This window comes from Ylistrum balloti, unplaced genomic scaffold, assembly GCF_031769215.1.
Source record: "Ylistrum balloti isolate Yb309-2 unplaced genomic scaffold, AGI_CSIRO_Ybal_v1 Utg370212, whole genome shotgun sequence".
In the NCBI taxonomy this organism is placed as follows: Eukaryota; Metazoa; Mollusca; class Bivalvia; order Pectinida; family Pectinidae; genus Ylistrum; species Ylistrum balloti.
This window is the reverse complement of record NW_026782181.1, coordinates 221,672-248,071: the sequence shown is the minus strand read 5'-3', so window position 1 is coordinate 248,071 and position 26,400 is coordinate 221,672. Positions and strand designations below refer to the sequence as shown.

General features: G+C 33.3%; 1 protein-coding gene across 1 annotated transcript; it reads left to right on the top strand.

Annotated features, from left to right (window-relative positions):
- Window positions 1–166: 166 nt before the first annotated feature.
- LOC132551738 (fringe glycosyltransferase-like) lies at window positions 167–26,391 on the top strand. Its single transcript, XM_060215873.1, has 10 exons — window positions 167–625; window positions 12,670–12,712; window positions 15,043–15,085; window positions 16,133–16,192; window positions 17,993–18,140; window positions 18,634–18,719; window positions 19,240–19,310; window positions 20,095–20,183; window positions 20,535–20,605; window positions 21,045–26,391. Exons 1-10 carry the CDS (start codon window positions 239–241, stop codon window positions 21,136–21,138), a joined length of 1,092 nt encoding a protein of 363 aa, XP_060071856.1. The 5' UTR covers window positions 167–238; the 3' UTR covers window positions 21,139–26,391.
- The last annotated feature ends 9 nt before the right edge of the window (window positions 26,392–26,400 follow it).

Below are 26,400 nucleotides of genomic sequence, written 5' to 3'. Positions count from 1 at the left end.
ACGAGGATTCTATTGCGCATGGTCAGAAAATCTAAAAACTTCCGGAAATTGAAACTTTCACCCTTGACCCCATATGACCCTATATCACAATGTGTAGTTATTTTTAGAAAACCACCGTGTGAAAAGTTTTCGGCTTCGTTTACTCACAAACAGAGAACAGAGGAGACAGTGTCAGCGAGTGTGTCGGTATGTAAGCGCTCTCGATCACAGATGTTTGGGAAGGCACCCTTTAAAAGTTATGAGGTGTTCTCTTCGGAAAGGTATAAAAATCGCAGTATGTTTGTCTGTTTTAATCTTTTCGGTTGTATTATTCTTTCATGATAACTTCGAAAAAAGTTTAGCAGCACAGGGACAAAGTTTTCGACAGAAACAACATGGCGTCGTGGGACCTGTTGATCAACTCTTGGACACTGAACTGTCCAGGAAACAACGAAATGCAATGTCAGTAGAAACTGTTAAGGATGACGAAAAAGAAAAAAATCCAAAAACGAAACCAAGTTTAAAATCGAAAGACAGAAGGACAGAAATTGATGACATATTTATTGCCATCAAAACGACCAAGAAGTATCATATTCGCCGACTAAAGCTGCTTCTGGATACGTGGATCCCACTAGCTAGGGAGGAGGTACGTAGTCCCCACCATTATTACAGATGTTGATGATTAACATGGGCAATACATGACAGTTAATTATCAAATTAATTAATCTTAAGTTAATTAGAATGTATGATATGTTGCACGTGCTCATCATCTACCGATTAAGTAAATTTACTGTAAATTTATCCAAGAATAATTCATTTACTTACGTTTGGCATAGACTAACTAAGCCAGAAAATTTAATTCTAAAATCATTGAAATTTACAGCTTTACATTTGTGTCATTGTTTCTTATACTGTAGATATAACTGAAAGGCAAAATAGGATGATATTATAGCCATTAAACAGAATTAAAGGGCACAGTTACGCAATCTTGTATCCCTTTCAGAAATGTTATTTTGTTGATGGGACAAACATCTTTTGATAGTTTTATTGAGTTGTCACTTTTATGACTATAAGTGACATTATGGTTCATTTAGAATTGACTGAAATAGGATTCTAGATCTAACACTGCTGTCAGCCTCAGTTGATTGCAGTATAACATTAATAACATATACACCCAGTCTTAATTACGTGACCATTTCAGAAAACTGCATGTTTCCCACAATTAAAAGAATAAGAGATTACATTTGCCTAGGTATATTCGTAAAGTCCTTGCAATGGTGATGCACTGACAGGCAACTCAATTGTCATACCATTGATAAACAGTGACAACAACCAAACAACTTTGATATAAAATAAATGATTCTTTAGATATTGGATAAAAAGGATAAATAATAAAAAAAAAAAAAAAAACAGCATGGAAAAGCTTGAACGATGATAAATTCAACACATTTTTCCAGACATTTGAATGTTTAAATTACTACCCTTGATCATATACTAATAAACAGAGGTAAAAATAATTGAACTAATTTAAAAATCTAATCTTTCTGTTTTATGCTTGATATGATTATTTGGCCTTATTTCTATGGCTAGAACTTTTATAGTTTGTTTTAAAATGCTGTTGACTTGTATTGAAATACAATAAAACTTGCATGAATGTGACTATAAATATTATTTTCATCATGCTAAGGCTTAAAGCCCATCCGTGGCCAACATACTCATATTTAAAGTTAGGGAAATATTTTCTATTCTATTACATGTATATTGCTAAACAGCAAAAGTGGGCTTATTACCAGACATGGGCTATTTGTTGAATAAAAATCATAACATATTAATATGATGTAAATTTATACACTTTCCTACTGAGAATAATATTCACTTGCAATTAATAAATAGATGAGACAATGAAATGTATTTTTGAAGTTAATCCATTGTGCCACTTTCAAACTATGGGGAATTTAGACACAAGGATTAATACCCTAGTCCAAACTAAATTGGTATTAGTCAGATACATGCTGACACAAATTTTGGCCATTGCAATATTGTGAATGTGAATAATTTTTTAGTTTTACAGTCCGTCATTTGACTTGATTCTCCCATTTTAAGAGCTGTTAATACACCACTACAAGTAGTAGTAAATGGCCCCTATAACTTCAGATTTAGGCACATGCATTCCAATACAATGAATGACCTGCTGGTATCTCAAAAGACATTCACATTCTTTCATTTTAAACCTTCCCCAGAACAATGGCTTTAAATAGCCCTGTGATTTATTTTACTTGGCACTGACATGAAGGGGTGGTTATATTCTTGCTTTTGTCTACTGTTAAAAAGGGTTTGATAGCTGATGCAGTGAAATTTGATCACGTACAACCAATAACACTAATAATTTTTTGAAAAGGTATCTTAACTTTTAAACAGTCCTATTCATGATAAGGTATTGAACTTTTAACAATAATTGTATGTTTCTAACTTTAGCGTAGAGGCTTTTAACTAGCTTCACACTGCATTTCCCAAATTCATGTTGTGAAAATGGTGACAGGCTATCAGAACCGTCCTTAGCTGTTGAAAAGTAACACTACCATCATATCAGTAGCAATCATAGCTAAATTCTATAAAGTCGAAGAATAAATGACTTCAGGAAAAAATTATAATTGCACTTCAAGCTTGAAAATAGAATTCAATTCAATACTAAGGAAAGGAACTGTACAACAAATATGAAGGTATATGAATATTGATGACATGTACTCAGTGTGATTTACGTATGAAAATCAGACTATAATATCAAACACATAAAAATACAAACTTTTTAATACATTCAAATAAGGTTATGAAATTTTGTGCACAAAATATTGTCATTTCATATTGTATCTAAGGCTTTGTAAGAATACAAGGTAAGATATTAAATGATTTTTTTTTATTTTCACTCGGCTACATCAGTCATAGCTGTCCTACACAGTATACTAGGTAAATATATAGATAAATGGATGTGACCACAGGGTCATGTTATTTGGGTCAGCAGTAATTAACAGCCCTAGGTCAGTTTACCTGTGATCCTAACAGGTAAGGTGTCTGTGTTTCTGATTAATATTTCTTGCTCCTCACAAGCTGTCTTAGGAAGTTATTCTAGCTACAGATATACATTCATTTGATTCAGACACCTTTTGCATTTGTCAATATTTGCAAAAATGACAAAAGCCACTTTTCAGAGGGTTATGAGAGAATATTGATTGATTGATAATGCTTCTTAAAACAAAACCTATAGCTATGAATGAATTAAAAACTATGCAAATATGCAAAGTATTCTACGGAATTGAATATAATTCTGAAGATGTAAAAGAAATTTGAAAATAATATTATGCAGGTTATTGTTAATGATTCTATGGCTGAAAGGAAGAATTAGAGTTACATACTGGACAGTTTGTACAACAATGAGAATCTATTGTTGATAAATTAATCAGTGTTTTGTTTCTATTTGGGTATTTAACATGATTATAAAACACACATAACACACGAACAACTGGCAATTCAATTTTTATAAATTGTAAGAAAAAAACATGTGTCCATAAAACTCTGGTTAAAATGTTAAAGATCTTTTTAATGTGACAATCTGTTAACATCTTTTGCACTGCCAATAAAAAGATCCATTTTAACTTGTGGCCAACATTTACAAAACACAGTTTACATTCACAAGACAAACAGAATTCCACATTTACAGAAGTAAACATCCAACAAATCAGACCTAAAGAACTTGCTATTCACAAAACACATGACATCTAATAAACATCTTGGCTCAAATTTTTAAAAAAGGCATGATATTCCTAAAACAAAACTCTGCATTCATAAAAACAGAATTTCACATTGATATTAGTATTGATTTTATGTCCCATGTTTTTATTTCATCTGATGCGACGGGTCAAGATGACTTACATATAGCCTTTGTGCTTTGTCTGTTGTTGTACGCCTTTCACTGTCGACCATGTGTAAACTTGACATTTTAAACTTCTTCTCAAGTTCCACCAGTTGGATTGAGCTCAGACTTGCATGAAATGATCCTGAGATGGTCCTGACCAAGTGTTGTCATTTTACGAGTATGTTTGAAATCCAAGATGGCTGTCATCTTGAAAAACATATCTTAAACTTCTTTGACAGTTCCACTGGTGCCATTGAGCTAAAAATTGGTGGGAATGTTAAGGAAAGGTAGTCAACAAAGTGTTGTTATTTTTTCAGATCTTGTCAAAACTTCGACATGACAGCCAGGGAGACCCTTTTGTAACATGATTGTGCAATCATGATTTTCTTGTGCAACACTTATTCAAAACTTCTTCTTAAGTTCCACCAGGTTGATTGAGATTCAACTTGTTTGCAATAATCCTGACCATCTGTTGTTATTTTTCAGGTCAGTCTGAAATCCAAGATGGCCACCATCTTGAAAAACACATTTTAAAATTCTTTGACAGTTCCACTAGTGCCATTGAGCTAAAAATTGGTGGAAATGTTAAGGAAAGGTAACCAACAAAATGTTGTTATTTTTTCGATCTTGTTAAAACTTTGACATGGCAGTCAGGATGGCGATTTAATAACATATTGAACTATCATGTTTTTCCTCTGCAACACCTATTTCAAACTTCTCAAGTTTCACCAGTTGGTTTGAGCTCCAACTTTACTCTGAAAAAATAGGTAACACTTGTTACAGTTACCTACTCCTCACGAAAACTACCATCTTCATCATGGAAAACAGCTTCTTAGCAAGATTTTGTTCAAAGTAGAAAATATAACGCTTTTCCATGCTAAATGTTTTTGTAGTTAGATAACAGTTAAGGCCATGGGCCTCTTGTTAAAATACAGCATTGTGAATTATACACATAAAAATTTTATATGTAATGCAGATCATAAATCATACAGCAAATGAATAAGAACAATGACAGTTGTTCCTGGTTGTTACCTGTCATTATAATCATTAAGTATTTTTCATCATAATATTTCAAAATTTGTTCCTTTGTGACACAGAAGTCCTCTCAGCTCATAGTATCAATACGGTTCCCATAGTGACTTTCATGGTAATCTGCAAATGTGTGAAATCATTCCATAATCTTTACCTGACATTACAATATGCTATATTACATGAGGTACTAAGGTATTACATGGGTGTATTCACTTAATAAGACTACAATCATGTGATAAATACAATGTTTGAATCTGTGAATCATTTTTAAGTTACTATCATTTTAATTGCTCAGCATTTTACATTTTCATTAAAAAGTTTTCCCATGTCATAAATAAAGAAGGGGAGGGGGGCAATCTTAAATAGTATTTATAGAAAATGTTTAAAAAATAAGGAGACAATTTCAGTTTTTAGGTTGTGGTGTAAAGGAGATACAGCAGTGGTAAAGGATGATAGATATGATTTCTAAAACTAAAACAAAGAATTGCTATGGATTGTCCAGGGATATCCATGACACTGTTGGAATGACTGTTGCGATGGAATCCATGTTTGGAAAAATTCTGCAAGTACAGCAAGCGGATTAAATTTTACAATTCTACTTAACCTGGAATACATGTAAAATAATAGGATTTAATGTCAGCTAGTTTCCCACTTCCCACACTATAAAAAGGCTTTGGAAAACCATAATTTTTTTACAACATGAACTTAACTTTGATGAAAGATTGGACCTAATATAGTTCTGTCTTAGGTCTGCAACAGCAGAGAAAATCACAAAATTTAAGAATACAAGATATAAATATATGACTGCTTTTCAGATTAGAAAGTACAGGTCTGATGTCTTTGGTAAAGGTATGGAATTATTGTAACTTACTTTGTTCCTGAACTCATTGATTTGACCAAATTGTTCTCGGTGATGAGGCATTGGCAGACCATCGTATCTAATTAGCCTTCTTTATCACCTGGGTAACGCACATATGATATGATTTTACCACCATGCTGACACAGCTAATTTCAAATATTGTTGTTATTGAAGATGACTACAAATAATATACCGACAGATACAATGTACAGTTGATTGTCTGAAATATTTAATAGACATGAAGGGACATCAACTGATCTGGGTAGAAAAGGGCACATGATCACAGCTGTGTCAGGAATGGTAACTGGTCACTGACTGATCTATTGCTTTCATTTATAGTCATAGTTTAGAATTTGAGATTACAAATTACAAGTGATACATGATACTTTATAGCCAAACTATTACCAGCAGATGGTGAAATCAATATGCTGAAAAGAATTTAATGATCTTATTTGTGAGCTAGTACTTATAAACATTTGTGTTTTTCCTATCATGTAGCCAATTTAATTTGCATACTGTGATCTGACTAAAAAGTGGTTTACATGAATCAGCAGAGTACATGTTGGGTTAGATAAGATCAGCTGCTTCAAGGGATGTATGAAGTCATCTTCCTCCTTATCAGGAAATGAAGTGTGTGTTTTGTGATCTAGTGACCCTGGTAAGGGGTTTAGAACAAGGGCAAGATTGTTTAGTCCTCCTTACATGTACAGACAGCCTAGAAAAGTAACTGGTCCAAAATCTGTTACACACACAACCTGGTACAGTAACTGGTCCAAAATCTGTTACACACACAACCTGGTACAGTAACTGGTCCAGAATTTGTTACACACACAACCTGGTACAGTAACTGGTCCAAAATCTGTTACACACACAACCTGGTACAGTAACTGGTCCAAAATCTGCTATACACACAACCTGGTACAGTACCTGGTCCAAAATCTGTTACACACACAACCTGGTACAGTAACTGGTCCAGAATCTGTTATACACACAACCTGGTACAGTAACTGGTCCAAAATCTGTTGCACACAACCTGGTACAGTAACTGGTCCAAAATCTGTTACACACACAACCTGGTACAGTAACTGGTCCAGAATTTGTTACACACACAACCTGGTACAGTAACTGGTCCAAAATCTGTTACACACACAACCTGGTACATTAACTGGTCCAAAATCTGTTACACACACAACCTGGAACAGTAACTGGTCCAAAATCTGTTACACACAACCTGGTACAGTAACTGGTCCAAAATCTGTTACATACACAACCTAGTACAGTGACTGGTCCAGAATCTGTTTCACACACACTCTGGTACAGCAACTGGTCCAGAATATGTTACATACACAACCTAGTACAGTAATTGGTCCATAATCTGTTACACACACAACCTAGTACAGTAACTGGTCCAGAATCTGTTACACACACAACCTAGTACAGTAACTGGTCCAGAATCTGTTACATACACAGCCTAGTACAGTAACTGGTCCAGAATCTGTTACATACACAGCCTGTCCAGAATCTGTTACATACACAGCCTGTCCAGAATCTGTTACATACACAGCCTGTCCAGAATCTGTTACATACACAACCTAGTACAGTAACTGGTCCAGAATCTGTTACATACACAGCCTGTCCAGAATCTGTTACATACACAACCTAGTACAGTAACTGGTCCAGAATCTGTTACATACACAGCCTGTCCAGAATCTGTTACATACATATAGTAACAGGTTTAGATAATGCACATCTCAGTCTGGGATAGTAAAAGGTTTAGATTGTGTACATCTCCGTCTGGGATAGTAACAGGTTTAGACTGTGTACATCTCAGTCTGGGATAGTAACAAGTTTAGATTGTGTACATCTCAGTCTGGGATAGTAACAGGTTTAGATTGTGTACATCTCCGTCTGGGATAGTAAAAGGTTTAGACTGTGTACATCTCAGTCTGGGTTTAGTTGCAAGTTTTGATAATGTACATCTCAGTCTGGGATAGTAAAAGGTTTAGACTGTGTACATCTCAGTCTGGGTTTAGTTGCAAGTTTTGATAATGTACATCTCAGTCTGGGATAGTAACAGGTTTAGATCATGTACATCTCAGTCTGAGATAGTAACAGGTTTAGATTGTGTACATCTCAGTCTGGGATAGTAACAGGTTTAGATTATGTACATCTCAGTCTGGGATAGTAACACATCTCAGTCTTGGATAGTAACAGGTTTAGATTGTGTACATCTCAGTCTGGGATAGTAAAAGGTTTAGACTGTGTACATCTCAGTCTGGGATAGTAAAAGGTTTAGACTGTGTACATCTCAGTCTGGGATAGTTGCAAGTTTTGATAATATACATCTCAGTCTGGGATAGTAACAGGTTTAGATCATGTACATCTCAGTCTGGGATAGTAAAAGGTTTAGACTGTGTACATCTCAGTCTGGGATAGTTGCAAGTTTTGATAATATACATCTCAGTCTGGGATAGTAACAGGTTTAGATCGTATTCATTCATTAAGGTTAGGTCACATCCTTTCCTGTGAAAAATAGATGAACAACAAAACTAATTATTTATCTAATCCTTCTTATGGCTCAAAATATCCACAAAATGCTAAACACTATTTCAAGCTCAAAATATGATCAATGAATATTCCTATGATGTCATAAGTAGCAGCTTCATCTCAATCTTGTTAGGTCACATGTAATGTCAGCAACAGATGAAACTTTATTTGTGTTCATTACATTATTTATATATGTATTACTGTTATTGTATTAGAAAGCAAAATATTTTAGAAAAAACAATTTGATATATTTTTTCTTCCTAGCACCATAGTGTTTAATGCTGTGTAAAAAATGCAACAACAGGTCCCTAAGGTTGTTCAAAAATTTATAACAATATGATATCAATAAAGATTGTATCAGAAGTAGTAATCTGAAAACAACTGGTAATTCCTATTATATTTCTGTCCTGAAAATCAAACTAACCATAGCTAGTTGTGAATGTCTTCTAGCAAATAAAGCTGTATATGTTGACAGCAGCACCTACGAATGGATTGGGAGTGTATAATGAATTAGGAGAGTTAAAATCAACCCTGACAAAATTGAGTTCAGAGAGTGAATATTCTCTGGGGGTTTGTCTGTGGAAATGGTAACTTCATTTTTCCACCTTGCTTTTTTCTCTTCATCAACCCAACAGTTGATACTTGTCTAGCTAACTGTTAGTTGTTCATTCCCAAAAATGATTACCATTAGTAGTTACTTTGCAGATTTTATTCAGTCAGCACAAAGTCGGATTGATGGTATATGATTACTCTACGGAAAACTGTTAACACTTCCATATTCCCTTGTGTTGGTTTGCCATTAGATTGATCTTCAAGCAACTCTTGACTGTTTTTCACAAAATGAATACAGTGTACACGTTACTTTTCCCATGTTAATTTACACACAATTACATTTTCCAGAGTTACGTTCAATATGCTATCATTGTTGGGGGTAGGGGTGGGATACAAAATACAAAAAAGTCTCTAGGTGTATGTATATACTGTAGAGATTTTGATTTTGGAGTGGTTTTTCTTTTAGCTGTTATCAAGGATTGGTTGAAACCACAAAAAACAGTTACCTTGAAAGCAAATGGAATAGAGAAAATAGTTTTCCATCTCATGACTTCCATTAAAAATGCATCCTTGTTGCTCCAAGCTTTTGGTTAATCTGTGAAAATTTGAACCATCCTAAAAAATAACTTTTACAAGATAAAATATATATGGTAGGAGTGTTCAGGGGTCAGATGTAAATCTCCAGCGGGTATAATGTTGGTACAGGGGTTCAGAGGAAAGGTCACATGTACTCCTACTAGCCAGCCTCCAGCCAAGGTGGTTCCCTAGACGACATTCCCAGGGAGAAATGTGTCATTAGACAAGGCATTGATGTTGCTGTGACAGGGAATCATGTGTACTATTACCTAATGCTGCAGGCTCTCTCTTGCAGTTTTATGTACAGCCTTAGAAGTTCCTACCTTAATCAAATATTTCAACTTTATTTCAAATCCCAAAGAACATCAAATGCCTGAACCCTTGATATGTGAGTAGGAAATTAAATGGATCTTATGATGGTGTATGTTACCAACTGCATCAATAAACAACAAAACCAACTTGATACAGGATGTCATCTTTTCACAAATCTAATCTATTAATTCCTCAGATGAAAAAAGGAAATGGTAATTGCAGAGTTGAACTTATCTACATGTACTTTGAGAAAGTAATTGCAGGAATATTGCCCTTATTGTGCCTTTTGCTGTAGAAAAGTTGTCATTTTTAAAATGTTTTGTTACCATGGAAGCATAGCCAAAAAAACCCACTAAATTAGTGTGAACTTTCCTTTTCGGGCTACAACTTCAGAACTATTCCACTCAACTTCAAGGTTAGTGCCCTAGTTGTGCCTTTTGCTATTGAGGACATTTCATTTTTTTATATTTTATCAGTTACCATGGAAACATAGAAAAAAAATTACTGTAAGCTTTCATTTCTGAAACCATTCCATTTAACTCCACAAAAGTTTCTGTATGCAGTATATTAGGTTAGTGCCATAGTTATTTTTTATTGTTACCATAGAAACAGATAACCCTAATCACAAATTTCAGTTTTTCTGGACCAGTGTTGTGAAATCATTCAAGATAATTGCTCAAAACTTTTTACACTTATAAAGCTAGTAGAATCTTTTACTCTAGGGAAGTTTTCTATGTACCGATAATTTTTTGTTACCATGGAAACAGATCATAAAGTTCAGTTTTTCAGATCACTTCTCTTAAACTGTTCAAGATAATTACCTGGTATTCAAAACTTTGTACAGGCATCAAGCTAGTGCTCTTGTATAAGTTCTCCATTGCAATACTTTGTGTTGAACAATTAATGATAACAAATAGAAATTAAATTTTTGTTATATTAACTTATATTTAAAATTGTGTCTTTCTTTTAAACAGCAGGGTTTGGGGGATAATGTCACACTTTGCATTATCTTGTTTTGTGCAAGTTCTTTTTTTTTTTTTTGAACACAACAAATGCAACATTGTCAGTTAGAGTGGTGTTTTATAGATATCTGACTGTTGGGTGATCTTTATAAACATCTCATGATGCATGAAGCATATTGAATAATTGGGAAAGAAATTTTTATTGTCTTATTTAATGTCTTTATGAACAGTAAAGGAAAAGTTATATTTTATTTACATATAAGCTATCAAGTCTTCACTTAGTCTGTCAAGTCACATGGACGTGAAACGACCCCGTGGTTCATATTGTATATAACTATTATACTGAAAGATTTTTACCCTACTACCAAACAAAGTTGGCGGGGGATTTTCAAATGTCACTCTAACTGAATGCTTTCCGCATGTTATATTTTGAAGGAAAAAATGAATAATGATAGACTTGCTTGGTAGACTTGTTACCTTAACCCCTTGTTCAAGTTTGATTATTGGCCCAATAGCCTGGGTCTTTTGGTAATTTAGAAGTGTTTTGAAATCTTAAACAAACTCCATCCATTTTTTTAAAAAAAATTTCATTGGACCACTATGGCCTTTAAAGTCAGTCAAGGTCAACCATAGATACAAACTTTGAAGCCCTTCATACTAACATTGTCCAGGCCAAATATCAATAGCTTGGCCATTTTGGTTATTGGGAAGAAGTTGTTTAAAGTTTAGATAAAAACTCAGTCCATTTTCCAAATTTTCAGAATTGGGTACCATGTATATTGTAAATATCACAGACAAACTGAAGAATGGAATACCCTGTTGATTACAAAAAGAATTTTACAAAATCGTTGTAAAGTAAAAAAAAAGTTGAAAAATTTATGACCTTTGACCCTATAATGAGCTTTTTAATTTGATCTTCTAGGTAATATATATCCATTATGATATTTGGCCTTGGACATTGTCTACCAGGATTTCATTTCAGAAAAGTTGTACAGAAGTACTGTTTGAGTTATGGCTGTTTTAAAGTTTTGACATATGATGTCATATCAGCCATATTTGAATTTTTTTTTCAATCAAAATATCAGTGCACACCTACGGACCATGTCTTAAAAGGCATTTAAAAGACTATAAACATATCTCTTACCGATTTGGAAATTTAGATGCCACAAAATCATGGAAGAAGAATAAGTATAATAATTAAAAACAACGATAACAATAGGTCTTTTCACTGGTTATGATTTGATTTACTGATAGTAACTTTAACATTTACATATCTGAATTTTAGACGCTGTATTGGATTTTTATTAATGTGTATAAACCAATTGACTGTGTTGTCATCCTTGAGCGGTAATAGAATCATTGATAGATCCAGCGTCACTAAAATTAAGTGACATATATTCTATCCTTACCATTGGGTAAAAGAATGAACATAGAGTTATGATAATCGGATTTTAATATTAACAGTACTTTAAACTGAACATAACAAGAAATGGTTTCAATAATTTAGTTTTCCGTGTTGTTCACTTTAAATGTATATATTTTACAAGTGAACATGGGCAGGGGATCTTGATAACTATGTCCTTGTTAACATACATTTGTGCCTTAAGTCTATACATTGCATTTATATAAAGGTTGGTTTGTCAATTAAAGCTCAATTCAGGTTCTACATCAGAAACAGAAACAGGACATATCACCAATATTAAATTTTTCTTGTGAATAACAAAACAAAGTTTTGCACCAAATTAAATGCCCTGTGAGTGACACACCAGGAAGGATATGCCACAGAGCAGATAGCAGTTTTGAGTAGTTTGCAGTAGGTAGCATAGTTTGACCTGAGGTAGTGGTCCAACTTTTTATCCGAGTACAGATTTTATATTGAAAACTTACAAAATACTTGATATTGGTTAGATGTATATATAGTCTTTATTTTTCTGTTGTAGACATACATCTTTACAGATGGAGATGACAAGTTGGATGTTCCAGGTAGGTATTAAAGCATGAATTAAGGCTCAAGCACGAAACAACTCTCCATCTGAAACCTTAGTGTGACTCACACTGATGTTGTCTCCCTTACAATTTCTAAACCTTTATCAATAAACACAGCTTCATAAACCTTTACTTGGACATGCATGAAATAGATGCATGTGATGCTCATTCAGTAAGTGTTTTTTATTTTTCTACAAGCTGTCTTTCCCGATTTCACACCATCTTTTTTAAGCTTCCCAACGACAGAGCACTTAGTTGCCGCTCTGTTTGTCTATTTTTTTGTCTGTCCATCATAATTTTGTCTGAAGCATAACACAAAAATTATAAGAGGTATCAACATGAACTTTATAGCTAGATAAATCTCAGCAAGGAGAAGTGCAGTACACCAGAACCATCACTCTGTTTTGTATAATTTAAGAGTTATTGCCCTTTGTTATCCATCATACTTAAATTTGTCAGGAGCATTACACTAAAACTATAACAGGTATTAACATGAAACTTCATTGCTAGATAAATTTCAACAAGGAGAATTGCAGTACACCAGAACCATAATTCTCTTTTGCATAATTTAGGAGTTATTACCATTTTTGATTTTTCATACTTCAATTTTGTCTGGAGCCTTATACTTAAACTATAAGAGATACTTCAATTTTGTCTGGAGCCTTATACTAAAACTATCAGAGTTATTTTTCATGCTTAAATTTTGTCCCATTTTGGGAGCATCACCTGTCTTTGACAGCTATTGTTATTGATATTCATGACAAGTGTATGATGAAAAAACAGCCCAGAATTATAAACATTTTGTCTTGTCTGTTGGTCTAGGGAAATAAATGAGTATCGATTTGTTGTCTACCTGGTGAGGATCTGAAACATATATAGAAATACAGGGAATTGACCTATCAAATTCACATCATAGTGTACACTTAATAATGTCTCCAATTTCATTAGGTTTTTTGTATTTGTGACATAGTAACCTGATCCGTACTGTAATCAAAGTCATTAGTGAAGTTGTCATGGTCATTTGATACAGACATCAGATAAGATCTTAAAACAGACCAGGGTTTTGTGTTAGGGATACAAATTTATATTCTCCCAGGCCTAAGTAGGTCTTAGTGATAACGCCACTGAAAGAATGCACAGATAAGTAAAATGTCAGCTTCTTGTATACATATTTGCACACTCTGATGTACCCAATATAAATCCTGGTGTAAAGTTCAGATTAGACAACAGATATCCCAATCAAGTTATCTGAATGCATTATACATCATAACATGTGTAAACATATTTTGTTAAAATTTTACATTATGAGTTGCACATGCCCTTTCCTGATTTCTGGTCATTTGACTGTGGTCCAGATGTTCAATAGCAGTCTTGCTTCCTCTGTTGTTGAATGTGCCGTCTTCAAAGACTTTTCATTTATATTTAACTACCTCTCTATGGGAGGGATTCAATGGGTCGGTTGGAAGTCAAAGATGGCCACCCTCTTGAAAGACTTTTAAACTTCTCAAGTTTCAATGATGCCTTTGAGCTGAAATTTGGTGGAGATATTGAGAATCTGAAAAAAAGTCCTTTTTTGACTGTTGATATTAATATGTTCCAAATTCCAAGCTGTTTTAATCATTTAATAATTGTACCCACTAATACTGCTGCTGTTATGTAATGTATCATTTATAGATCTTCAGAATGAGATACATGACTATTAAGGTCCCTGGGCCTCTTGTATTTCTTGCTTACACGTACCCTTGACTTATCGAAATCCTTGTGTACACCGGTCAGTATATAATGACCCTTGAATACCCTACCCTGCCTAAACATGCCCCTGTCCAATCTGTATGCTTGTGTTAACTGGCTCGGACAAAAAATACCTTATACCTTGCCTTTATATTCCTTATGTAACATATCCAATCTTGTTTCTGTCTTAGCAGGATCCTTGTCTATACTCTTCCTTCTCTACTCTAGAAACCAGCGTTGATCAGTTATATTCTGAAATGAATTTTTAATCTTTATGATAATAACAAGGGTTTTTTAATACCCAACATTCCTATATATTTGATATGAACTTATCATGTAAATAAGAATTGTATGCATATGACTTAAAATATTTGTGTTTAACTTATTATTGTTTCAAATGTTCAAAGCGTAAGATTTATTTACCTTCATGATTTATAGAAATGAAATGTATTTTCATTTGTATGAACATATGTAAACATGTTGTGTATAAACTTCAAATGTTTCCATTGTTTTTATGAAGATGTATATTGACACCATATATGTAATCTTGAGAAATGCGTTAGTGTATTTAAACATTTATTTGTGCTTGTTTACAGATGGACATCTCATCAACACCAACTGTTCCAACACTCATTACAGGTAAGTAGTCATGCCCAGGACAGTGCACATGTACTCTTCTCACTGGCATAGATCTGGAGGGAAGCTTAAACTAGCAAACTGCAGAATTGTACAACTTTTACTTAAATCCACCAAATTTTGTAGCCATTACTTGATGTAGTCTTTATTATGTTAATATTACCTGCTCGTAAGTGCTACTTACCAACTTGTGTACTGGTATTGATAATTGTGTTATTTACCTGTTTTGTGTTATTTACTTACATTGTGTTTACCATTATTGTGGTTTTTTACCTGTACATGTAATGTAATATTTCCTATACATGTTTTGTGTTTCCCTATATTGTTATTTATATATATTGTTATTTATCTGTTGTGTTGTTTACATGTATTGTGTTATTTACCTATGCTGTGTTTACTTGTATCTTGTTTTTGTCATGTTTACCTACTTAATGTTTTCAATGTATTGTGTTAATTGACTGTAAATGTGTTGTTTACCAGGTATGTGCAATACAAAACAATACAATACATTAACATTTTATTATCATGTTACACATCAGTAATTCAATGAAATACAATCAGGTCCATTAAATTCAGTACAAAAAGATGATGTCCTAACAAGACACTTAAAAATTTGAATATTTCTAGGTATTATCAAAATCATATAAAACCTAGAACTAGAGCTGTATTGGTAAATTTACCGTAATGTAAAAGAGCTGAGGACAAGTATTTATTGAAATGACCTAGATCTCCATAATGTGTACATATTATTACTCAGAAGCTATCATATTTACTGCAATATTTAACATATTTCAATATTCACTACAGAAGCGAATGCCGAGGTCTCGTCATAACATAAATAGTTTTTGATAGCAAGTATTGAAATTCATTAGTTTGTATAATATACAGAAACTTGCCACAGATATTTTCAACATAAATGGCAAGTTTCTGTATATTATACAAACTGATGAATTTCAATACTTGCTATCAAAAACTATTTATGTTATTTGTTTACTTGTATACAGGTATTGATAACTCTTATTTACCTACATTTGTGGTATTATGTTTCAGAAAAGCTCTAAGCTGTAAGATGGCAGTGGAGTATGATTACTTCATGTTTTCAGGGAAAAGGTAAATATATATATATATATAGAGAAAGAGAAAATTAATCACTCAACATGACAAACAAATATATCACTAATGTTTTCAGACCTCGCAGCCATCTTCAGGTGATTACATTACATGTATACTGTACGTTACTTAGTAACCTACATTGTGACGTAATGTTATTGTTATAATAAAAGGGGAGTTAATAACGTTATCAATTGTGTCCCGTCAAAATCTTCAGTGTGTTTTTAGGGACTGTTTAAACAGTTTGACAAAAAAATCTTCTTTGATGATTCGTTTTGACGTAGATTCTGACATCTTATAGAATGGGTATATCAAAAAGTTTCCTTTGCCACAAATGTCCAAATATCCAAATCATCAAAGAAGAGTTTTTTGTCAAACTGTTTAAACTGTCCCTTTGTTTGTTTTCCGAAGGAATATATGAAAGATTTATAAAAAGATAGCTGCTAACATAATGGTATTCATTCAGTCCTGTTGACCACCTGAGGCACGCATTACTCAGAAGTCAGTGTGTTAAGATCAGTGTCTCAGAAAATGTAAAAACATTAGCAGTCAGATTTACTTCAATCTGTTAGTGACTGGGTGATATATTGGCTAATGCACTTGTATATAACCTAAATGTCAGGGGTTGGATTCCCTGAGAAGAGATGAAAAGGTATTGAGTCACCTGTCGATGGGTTTTCAGAAAGAACTCTTGCATCCTTACATTTAGACAATACAATTGATAAATGAAAAGTGATAGCTTATTTCTTAATTGTTGTAAAATAGATATGTTATGGTGTATTTGTGGAATGTTGTTGCCAGTCATGAAATATCGGTATATCTTAAGAATTTAGTTGGTGAGATCTTAAAAAATATCCAAATTGATAAAAATTTGTACAATGTACATACACTTTCTACCATTAACATTTTGCTTTAACATATAAAAGAAGTGTTAGGTTTATTTAGTCAGTGAAGTATTAAAGGTTTAAGTTGCAAAAAAAAAAAAAAAAAAATCAAGTATGGATTGTCAAGCTAGAACATTAATATTCTTAAATGATTATTCCGAAGCAAAGATGCAAAGACAAGCATTTGTGGAATAATACCAGTTATTTATTTGCTAAATGTGAAAGCAGGAGAATTTACAAACATTGGCAATATAAGCAGTATATGACAGTATGTGTAAATGGTTTGCTAGACCACTTGGCTAGTGATATCTTCAAAAACACATCACTTGTGTCTGAAATGATCACAATAAGACCTGTATCACACAATATTTACCCTCTCTCTGGACACAATCTTTGAATTATTAATCAGTGGGAGCAAATAGAAACAAGAATCCTGCAGCATCGTATATGCCTCACCGCTATGACTGACTGAATTGCTGATCTCTTAAGGCATAAAAAGCGTTAGCAGAAAAATTCTGATAAGATCCACAAAAAACTAGTTTGATATGTCACACAAAATCAGTAACAAAACACAAGACCTTTGTCTTTGTAAAAACTTTGCCATTTTGCCTCTTACCAATCCAAGGAATTTTTCTTTATCTTTATCTATGGTTTTAAGAAATAGTGTTTTGGTGAGTCCAAATAATGTAGAAGAAAAATAATTAGGCCTGCACTTTCAAAAGCATGAGGTATATATTGAATGTAACATCATCATCAGCTGCACCAGTATATTCTAATGTTACCAGTCCCTGTGACAGATGCTCAGTAGATGCTATAGGTGACTCACTGATCATCCAAAAATGTTAATATCATCTTGATCCTGAATTATTCTTTTACAATCATACATTCTAGTACTGAATTATCTCCCTTGTCACAGATGGTTTTGTCACCTCGACGATGACACCTACCTGAATGTGCCTGGCCTAGTGAAGCTACTTCAGACATACAACCATACTGATGATTGGTATTTGGGTCGCCCAAGTCTTCGACACCCTATAGAAGTTGTGAAGCGATCTAACCCAGAGGTACAATTGTACATCCAGATGTTTTATCTACATAAATTGCTTCTTTGAAACCCAAGATCAAACGTTTTGATATACAAATTCTTCACTCTTGATATATATCAATTGAACACTGAGGTGTGCCATCCTGCTTACAAAGCCATTAGTCGTGTAACATACTATTGTAATGTGATGAACCTGTGATCTCTTTGATGCCAGATAAAAGGAATCATATAACAACACAACTTCAGAATAGACTAGTTTGATTTGGATGTAACTTCTTTCTGATCTGCAAGGAACAAAAGTCAGCAAAGCAGTTGATCTGCATTTTTATGATCTGTTATGATGTTATAACTTAAGAAGTGTATTTAGATTGAAACTCTAGAATTTTGGTCATTCAAGAATTCATGTTTTAAATCTTTCTCCACCTCTGTGACACCTATCACATGGCTTTAAGATTTCAACTTGTGAGTTGGTAATAAATAAGCTTACCAATATGTTTTTTTTTCATCTACAGCAGAAAATAGCCTTCTGGTTTGCCACTGGTGGAGCTGGGTTCTGCATTAGTCGCAGTCTCGCTCTGAAAATGATGCCTCATGCAAGGTATGGTTTGTTATAAACTATAATGAAATTCTTGGTAGACCTGCTTTTATGCATCTGCAGGTGGTGACATGTACTGTGTGTCTACTGCATTAAGACTCTGCCTGGTAATATACCCAGCCATGAAACACTATGTTATAAGTCAATCTCTTAAAAATGAGTAAATATAATGAGTTCATGGTGACTGGGTTTATTACAGGATACATGCTGCAAATTACAAACCATCTGTCTTTTCTTCTGTCGATAAATGTGTCAATCCTCAGTCTTTGAGCTTGTCTGCATATAGCTGAATAAGTTTGTCAACCAAATTTTTTCTATTAACTATCTCTCCATTAAGAACAGATGAAGGTCCAAGTCATATGACAATGTTGACTGACTAAGTATATACGTGATGTAATAATTAGCTTGTCCACACTTTCAATGAAGAGATCATGCTATCAAAATTTTAATGTAAAAGAAACATGGAAAAGGTCTTTAAGGAAACACTGTTATATATAAATTATTTTTTGTTTGTGGTTTTCAGTGGAGGTAGATTTATGACGACTTCTGACATGATCCGTCTGCCTGATGACTGTACTGTAGGATTCATCATCAGTATGTATCATAATCCTTATGCATTGTATGATTTTTCACAATCTTTATGAAATATGTTACAGTCATAAAAAATACAACCATAACAAAAGAAATAATAAAATCTATACTTATTAAAGCACAAAGTTCTGACAAATAGTAATAACATTCATTCACCACATTACACCCACAAAAATGTTCCTAACACATACTGAAATAACATACACTTAAATGAGATATTGAATACTTACTCATGAAATACATTAGATACAGAGAATCTGTTTCACTCCTCATAAAATACCTGTCGCTCATAAAAAATGTCAATAACACTTCATAAATTACAATATTGAAACAAAATATCAGTATTTCTCCTCATAAGATATATCACACATGTACAAAATGTCTGTACACTAATCAACATCCATCATATAAATTACACTGAGTACAGAAATAGATCTTTGACACATTTTAAGCCAGTGACCCCAACTTCAGAATATTTGTTTAAATCCAAATTAGGGAGTGTTGTTCGAAATGCTCAGTGCCTTTTTGGTGACTATTCTGATACCAATATCATTTCAATGGTAATTGTAACATCATTGAATTGACATTCTGTTTAGTCCAACACTTAGTTATTTAACACCAAAACACATTCAGAAACTGTCAGAACAAAGGTTTTGTAATTTCTCTCTTCCTCATACCTATTCATGGGAGTTGCACTTGTAAAGATAGCAATAAACTGGTGTTGGGAAGACAAACCAACAGTATTACAGGTTACTAAGTGTTGACATTGTATACTATGATTCCACAGACAACCTCCTACAGAAGGAGCTGACAGTAATTGACCGGTTCCACTCACACCTGGAGGCCCTCTTGTGGATACACAATCTGCAGGACCAGGTAAGAAACTGGTTAACATTGTTTATGAGAGCACTGTGTAAATAAATATGTTATACCTGATACTGAGGTGGTATATTCAGGGCCATGATAGCTCACTCAGATCGAATATTGGCCTGCGAAGCCCCATGTGCAAGGTTGGATGCTCTCTACCAATAGTGGTTTCTGTTTCCCAAGAATATGAGAAAGGGATCAATCTACTGTTGAAGTTGTCTTCAAGGGCAAGACTTTTTAACTTTATTACTCTGGATAGCTTGTGATGGGCCTCTGGTATGTTGTTCATTTAGGAAGTCATCAACTTCTTCAACACTGAAGAGTGTTCTCCCTTGACATTTGATTTTTTTTTTATTTCAGTTGACGTTCAGTTACATGGATAACAATGTTGTGACAATTGATGGGTTTTCCATTGCACAGGATCCTTCCAGGTAAATTAATGCTGGTTAAAGGGAGATCATCTGTTTGTCAATGATTTACACTATTTTTAGGTAAAACATGAACATTGTATCAATTTCTGTTATGTTGAAGAATTAAAAAAAAAAAAGTATGACCCAGTTTACTCAAGTTTAAATTATAAAACTTTAATCTGCTTGAACAAGAGACTGCCTATGTTTAGGAGACCTTTTTGCCAACATTCTAAGGTAGCCTTCTGAAAAATCAAGACTGCAATTTTCATAACATGTTTAGATATTTTGTTTGAATTATCATTTTAAGGAAAAATATTTTATGGCGAAGAAAACATTATTCATTGTATTACCTAAATAGTTGATTATCTACAGCCAATGTGTGTAATGCGAGGTAACACAAATGAAATACTTCCTGTGTGATGTTGGGTGAAATTTTTAACTTCAATGTTGTTTGTTGCAGATTATACTCACTCCATTGCATGCTGTTTCCAACATCAGATATATGCAATACTCTAAGGAAAGGACAAGCCACGGCACACAAAATGAAACTGTAATAAGTTGGGTAACATCAACAAGTCATCCTACATGGTGAGGATAGGACTAATCACGCACCATCTCCTACAAGTCATCCTACATGGTGAGGATAGGACTTATCACGCACCATCTCCTAAAAGTCATTCTACATGGTGAGGATAGGACTAATCATGCACCATCTCCTACAAGTCATCCTATATGGTGAGGATAGGACTAATCACGCACCATCTCCTACAAGTCATCCTACATGGTGAGGATAGGACTAATCAGGCACCATCTCCTACACATTATACTACTTACTAAGAATGAGAGTAAGTGGGTACCATCTCCAACTTTCACTTTAGAATTACAGTTGCAAACATTAGGATGTTATTGATAGTCAGAATGTAAGCTTTTTGTGATACTCAAACAAATTAACTCATGTAAATATTACCATTGTTATTGTGATCATGTTCTTTTGTCCTCTCTTAATTTTCTTTCTTAAGTGTATAACACCAATAATATGTCATAATGTAGATATATCTATCTTCTGCATAAATTGTATGCTTTTTTGTTTGTATGTAATTTGTTCTGATGTCTTAAAATAAGGCTGCTGGTCTAATGTTCTCTCTCAGGTTTATTCTAATTGGTCCTGTGTTCTGTATTATGGTACAAACTGTACCTAACAACCTCCAACCTAATTGGTCCTGTGTTCTGTATTATGGTACAAGCTGTACCTAACAACCTCCAACCTAATTGGTCTTGTGTTCTGTATTATTGTACAAGCTGTACCTAATAACCTCCAACCTTAATGGTCATGTGTTCTGTATTATGGTACAAGCTGTACCTAACAACCTCCAACCTTATTGGTCCTGTGTTCTGTATTATGGTACAAGCTGTACCTAACAACCTCCAACCTTATTGGTCCTGTGTTCTGTATTATGGTACAAACTGTACCTAACAACCTCCAACCTTATTGGTCCTGTGTTCTGTATTATGGTACAAGCTGTACCTAACAACCTCCAACCTTATTGGTCATGTGTTCTGTATCATGGTACAAATTGTACCTAACAACCTCCAACCTAATTGGTCCTGTGTTCTGTATTATAGTACAAGCTGTACCTAACAACCTCCAACCTTATTGGTCCTGTGTTCTGTATTATGGTACAAACTGTACCTAACAACCTCCAACTTATTGGTCCTGTGTTCTGTATCATGGTAAGAACTATACCTAACAACCTCCAACCTTACTGGTCTTGTGTTTTTGTTCAGGATGTACTTAAGAACCCCCAACCTTATTGATTTTGTGTTTTGGTACAGGTTATACCTAACATCCTTCACCGTTAATGGTCCTGTGTTCTGTGTTTTGGTACAGGCTATACCTAACATCCTTCACCTGTAATGGTCCTGTGTTCTGTGTTTAGGTACAAGCTATACCTAACAGTCTCAAACTTTATTGGGCTTGTGCTCAGTGTTGTGATATTCGCACATGGTTGAACTGTGTTCAGTGCATTGTTTTCTTTAATGTAGAGACTTGCATACATAGTATATTCTGTATATAGGTTCTCCCTTTATAAATCAATGGATTGCCAGTGATGTATATTTTTATATGAAAATGTTTTGTTTTGTTGGTTTTTTAAGATCAATGGAAGCAGTATTTTATCATTCCTACCATCTTGACGTTTGAAATTTGATAAATATTTTTTTTATTATTTTTTTTTCTATTTGACAAAACTCATCCTCTGATAAATGCTTTAATTATTGGATCAAAAATATAATTTGATATAGCATTGATTAAATCTGTTGTTAGAACAGTTTTTAGACCAAACATCACAATCTTAGACTGTCTTGTATATATTTCTGTTAAAATGAAGTAAGTGTTGACCCATGTGTTTATTAGCGTTTTAAACCAAAACAAATGGTTGCCAAATATATTCCTTTGTCCATATTTTGCATTCTGATATTTTTCCTTTGAAACATTATGGTGCATATCACACACTCATTGATCTCTTTCTCATTCTATAAATCTATCACAGTTTAGACTGTCTTTTAAAATTGTCTTATTGTCTCAATGTATACTTTCAAATGAGGGCTGTTCCAGTGAAGCATCTACTTGACCCCAGAATTCTAAAATAAATCACTTCGATCTAGATGTTTGTGTGTCCTATCTATTACATCTAAGCAGATTATAGTTCAATTCTATGGAATGTACTATACAAAACCTGCAGTCCTGGAGCGGTGTCGATGTTTTACTGGACAAATCATTTTTTTCCTGTTTATTCATTAAGAAATCCACTGCTTGTTCATTATCTACTTTGCTCAATATTGGTTCAAACTGAAAATCTATTACTGCTTTAGTAAAGGTGCTACAACCATGTCATTAAGAATAATGCACAGCAAATCTGAGATGTGGTGATTCACTGTTGAATCAGATGTATTGAAGGTGTCATTTTACTCTTGAATCTTAAATATAAAAGATGTGTTGCTTCTCTCTTGAATCTAGAAAGTAATGATTCACTATTCAGTCATTAGATATTTTGTATAAGAATCACTATTGAATCTGAAATATTCAATATATGGAGATTCACTGTTGAATCAGAAGTATTTGAGAGGTGGTGATTCACTTTTGAATCTGAAGTATTGAAGATGTGATGATTCACTGTTGAATCTTTGATATAAAACGTGTGTTGATTCACTCTTAAATCTGAGATTTGACGATTCACATTTGAGCTTTGAGATATTTTATACGAGATTCACTACCGAATGTTAAATATTCAATATGTGATTCACATTTCAATCTGAAATATTTAAGATGTAAGCTAAGGTGATTGACTGGTGGTTAACTACTGATTCTGAAAGAATGTGATTCATGTGATTTGTCCTGAGAACATAATGATAAGAAACATGATACATGAGGTGTACTTTTTTCATTTTGACTCCTTTTCTATATTGTACAATATTCCACATATCTTTGTTGGGAACAAATTGTATTGTTATAAAATGTCTTGTTGAATTTCTTCTGTTTCTATAAGATATATGCATGTAATTCCACTTGGAGTTGGCACATACATTGTTAAATTCTTTCCTTTTTTATATCAGACTGACCAATGTTATAAGGAATTGTTATTGATGTACATACGATCGTTGTTTAAATTGTTTAAAACTCATGATTTATGTAATTGTGAGGACTTTCAGTAGCTTTGTAGTAATATAGGTGACATTCTGTTAGACTAAAGGATGGAATGAAATGAATTATCATGTAACAACAGTTTCATGTCGTTAATCCAAAGATCACAATTATATTGTCATTGATCTCTGATCTAGTAGGTGAGTACTGACTTTTATAAAATAACAGTTGACCTTTAGCCATACATGATCTCTGACCTTGAAACTAGCAGACAGCAACGACTGACTAAATGACCTTGAACTATACAGAAAGTGTGAACTGACCTTGAATGACCTTGAACAATACAGAGTATGAACTGAACTTGAATTTACTGTAAACTAGGAAACTTTCATCACAGGTCAACTTCTGTCTTTTACTCCCTTTTAATATTTTAGTAAAATTTAAAGTACATGTTCTCTAAAATTTGTTATCAAAGCTGAAATATACAATTTTAGGCAATTCAGGATGAATCAACACTTGGCAAAAATAATCATTTTGATGCAAGGGTGAAAATAAAACCTTGGAAAATATTTCCTTGCATACAGAAAATAATTACTGACCTTAAGCAGCGAATGATTTGAAAGTGACCTTGAAACATGTATAAGCCATGGTAAATGACAATTGACCAATATGATTGTATAACGATCAAAGCCTACTGTTTAGGCCTGACATTTAACATATTATATAGTGACTTTTTATATTTTGCTTGATTTCTATAGCTTTTGTAACTAGTTCATTTTGATTTTGTTTCATTATGACACAGCTGAAGATTGGGACCACAGTTGTATTGTTGTATTTACAATAACGTCATTATGGATATGTATATGTGTATTGACATATTATTTTACTTATTATTTTATATAACTTTAAGTGCCCTTTCCCAATGTTAAGTGTTGATTTAATGAGTTCATTGAAGTTATATATGTGGACTAATATATGTACATGTTCTCTTTTCTTCATTACATACTGTTAAACTCTCCTCACATTTACTGACAGTTAAACCAGGTAACCCCCGCACATTCGTGTCTTTAGAGTAAAATCTCTAAATGTGAATTCCCCTCATTTTGTTGGTGTCCACACTTACCATCATACCAGGTATTTCCAATGCCTTCCATATTTCATATTTCATACTGATTCTTCACATATTGCCAAACTTTAATTAGCAGTGATGGAATTTGATACAAGTTTCCAGATTATTCTTTGATTTTGGCCAATTTCATAGATAGAAGATATCAAAAGATTTATATTTCTGCCAGTACTGGGTGAAAATTCACTATTCATACTTATATGTACAACAAAGGAAATGTAATGGTAGCACAGGTTCAGCGTAATAGCAGTACAGACTCCTTTTGAAAATAAATTGTTTTATATGGCAAAATAGAGAGAAATTTAATCCTTTTCCTTTGTATATTAAAATGATATAACTATATTTTGACTTTGTATTTAACATTATTTGAACAAAAAGGTGTGTTTCTCATATAAGTAAGACATGTTTGACAATGAAAAGAAATTTATTTAGCCTAAAGAATCTATGTACATTATACAGGCACTCTGAAACTTTTTTTTAATTATGATGCTGTATTTCTAATTGCACTCCCAAATGTGTGCAAACTTGTACTTTTCATATGTACACTCCTATAGTTTGTAAATTGTACACTTTTAGATTGTTCAAATGTACACTACCAAAGACTGTTTCTCTTTGGTCTTTGATACTCTTTTGTCTGTTTAAATATGTTCATGTCTGTTCTGTTTTGATTTAGTGTTCAAAACTTTATTATTAAGACAAATTTTAAATTCTATTTGTATCTTTTCTCATCATTTGGTGCCTTTTTTCATTTACTTTCTTTTTTAATTATCATTATGTTACGTTAACATTTACTGCCTTCACTGTAATTAACTCCAGCATTCAGATATACTTGGATGATTTTTTTGTCATCACTAATATCATTGCTAATTAAGAAAGGCTAAGATAAAATTTTGAATTTTTAAAAAGTTTTCACCTTAAGAATTATAGTCTAGCATTACTGAGGTAAAACTTCAGATGTTGACTTATTCCAGTGTTCAGTTGTTTAGTCTTTAACATATATCCAGGAGGCACTGGTGCTAAATAAATCTATTTTTTTGTTAACATATCGAC

Coding starts and splice junctions, on each gene's coding strand:
- LOC132551738 (XM_060215873.1), top strand. CDS start 239: ATGAGGTGTTCTCTTCGGAAAGGTATAAAAATCGCAGTATGTTTGTCT. Junction 19,311..20,094: donor TACTGTAGGATTCATCATCA/GTATGTATCATA, acceptor ATGATTCCACAG/ACAACCTCCTACAGAAGGAG. Junction 20,606..21,044: donor ATTGCACAGGATCCTTCCAG/GTAAATTAATGC, acceptor TGTTTGTTGCAG/ATTATACTCACTCCATTGCA.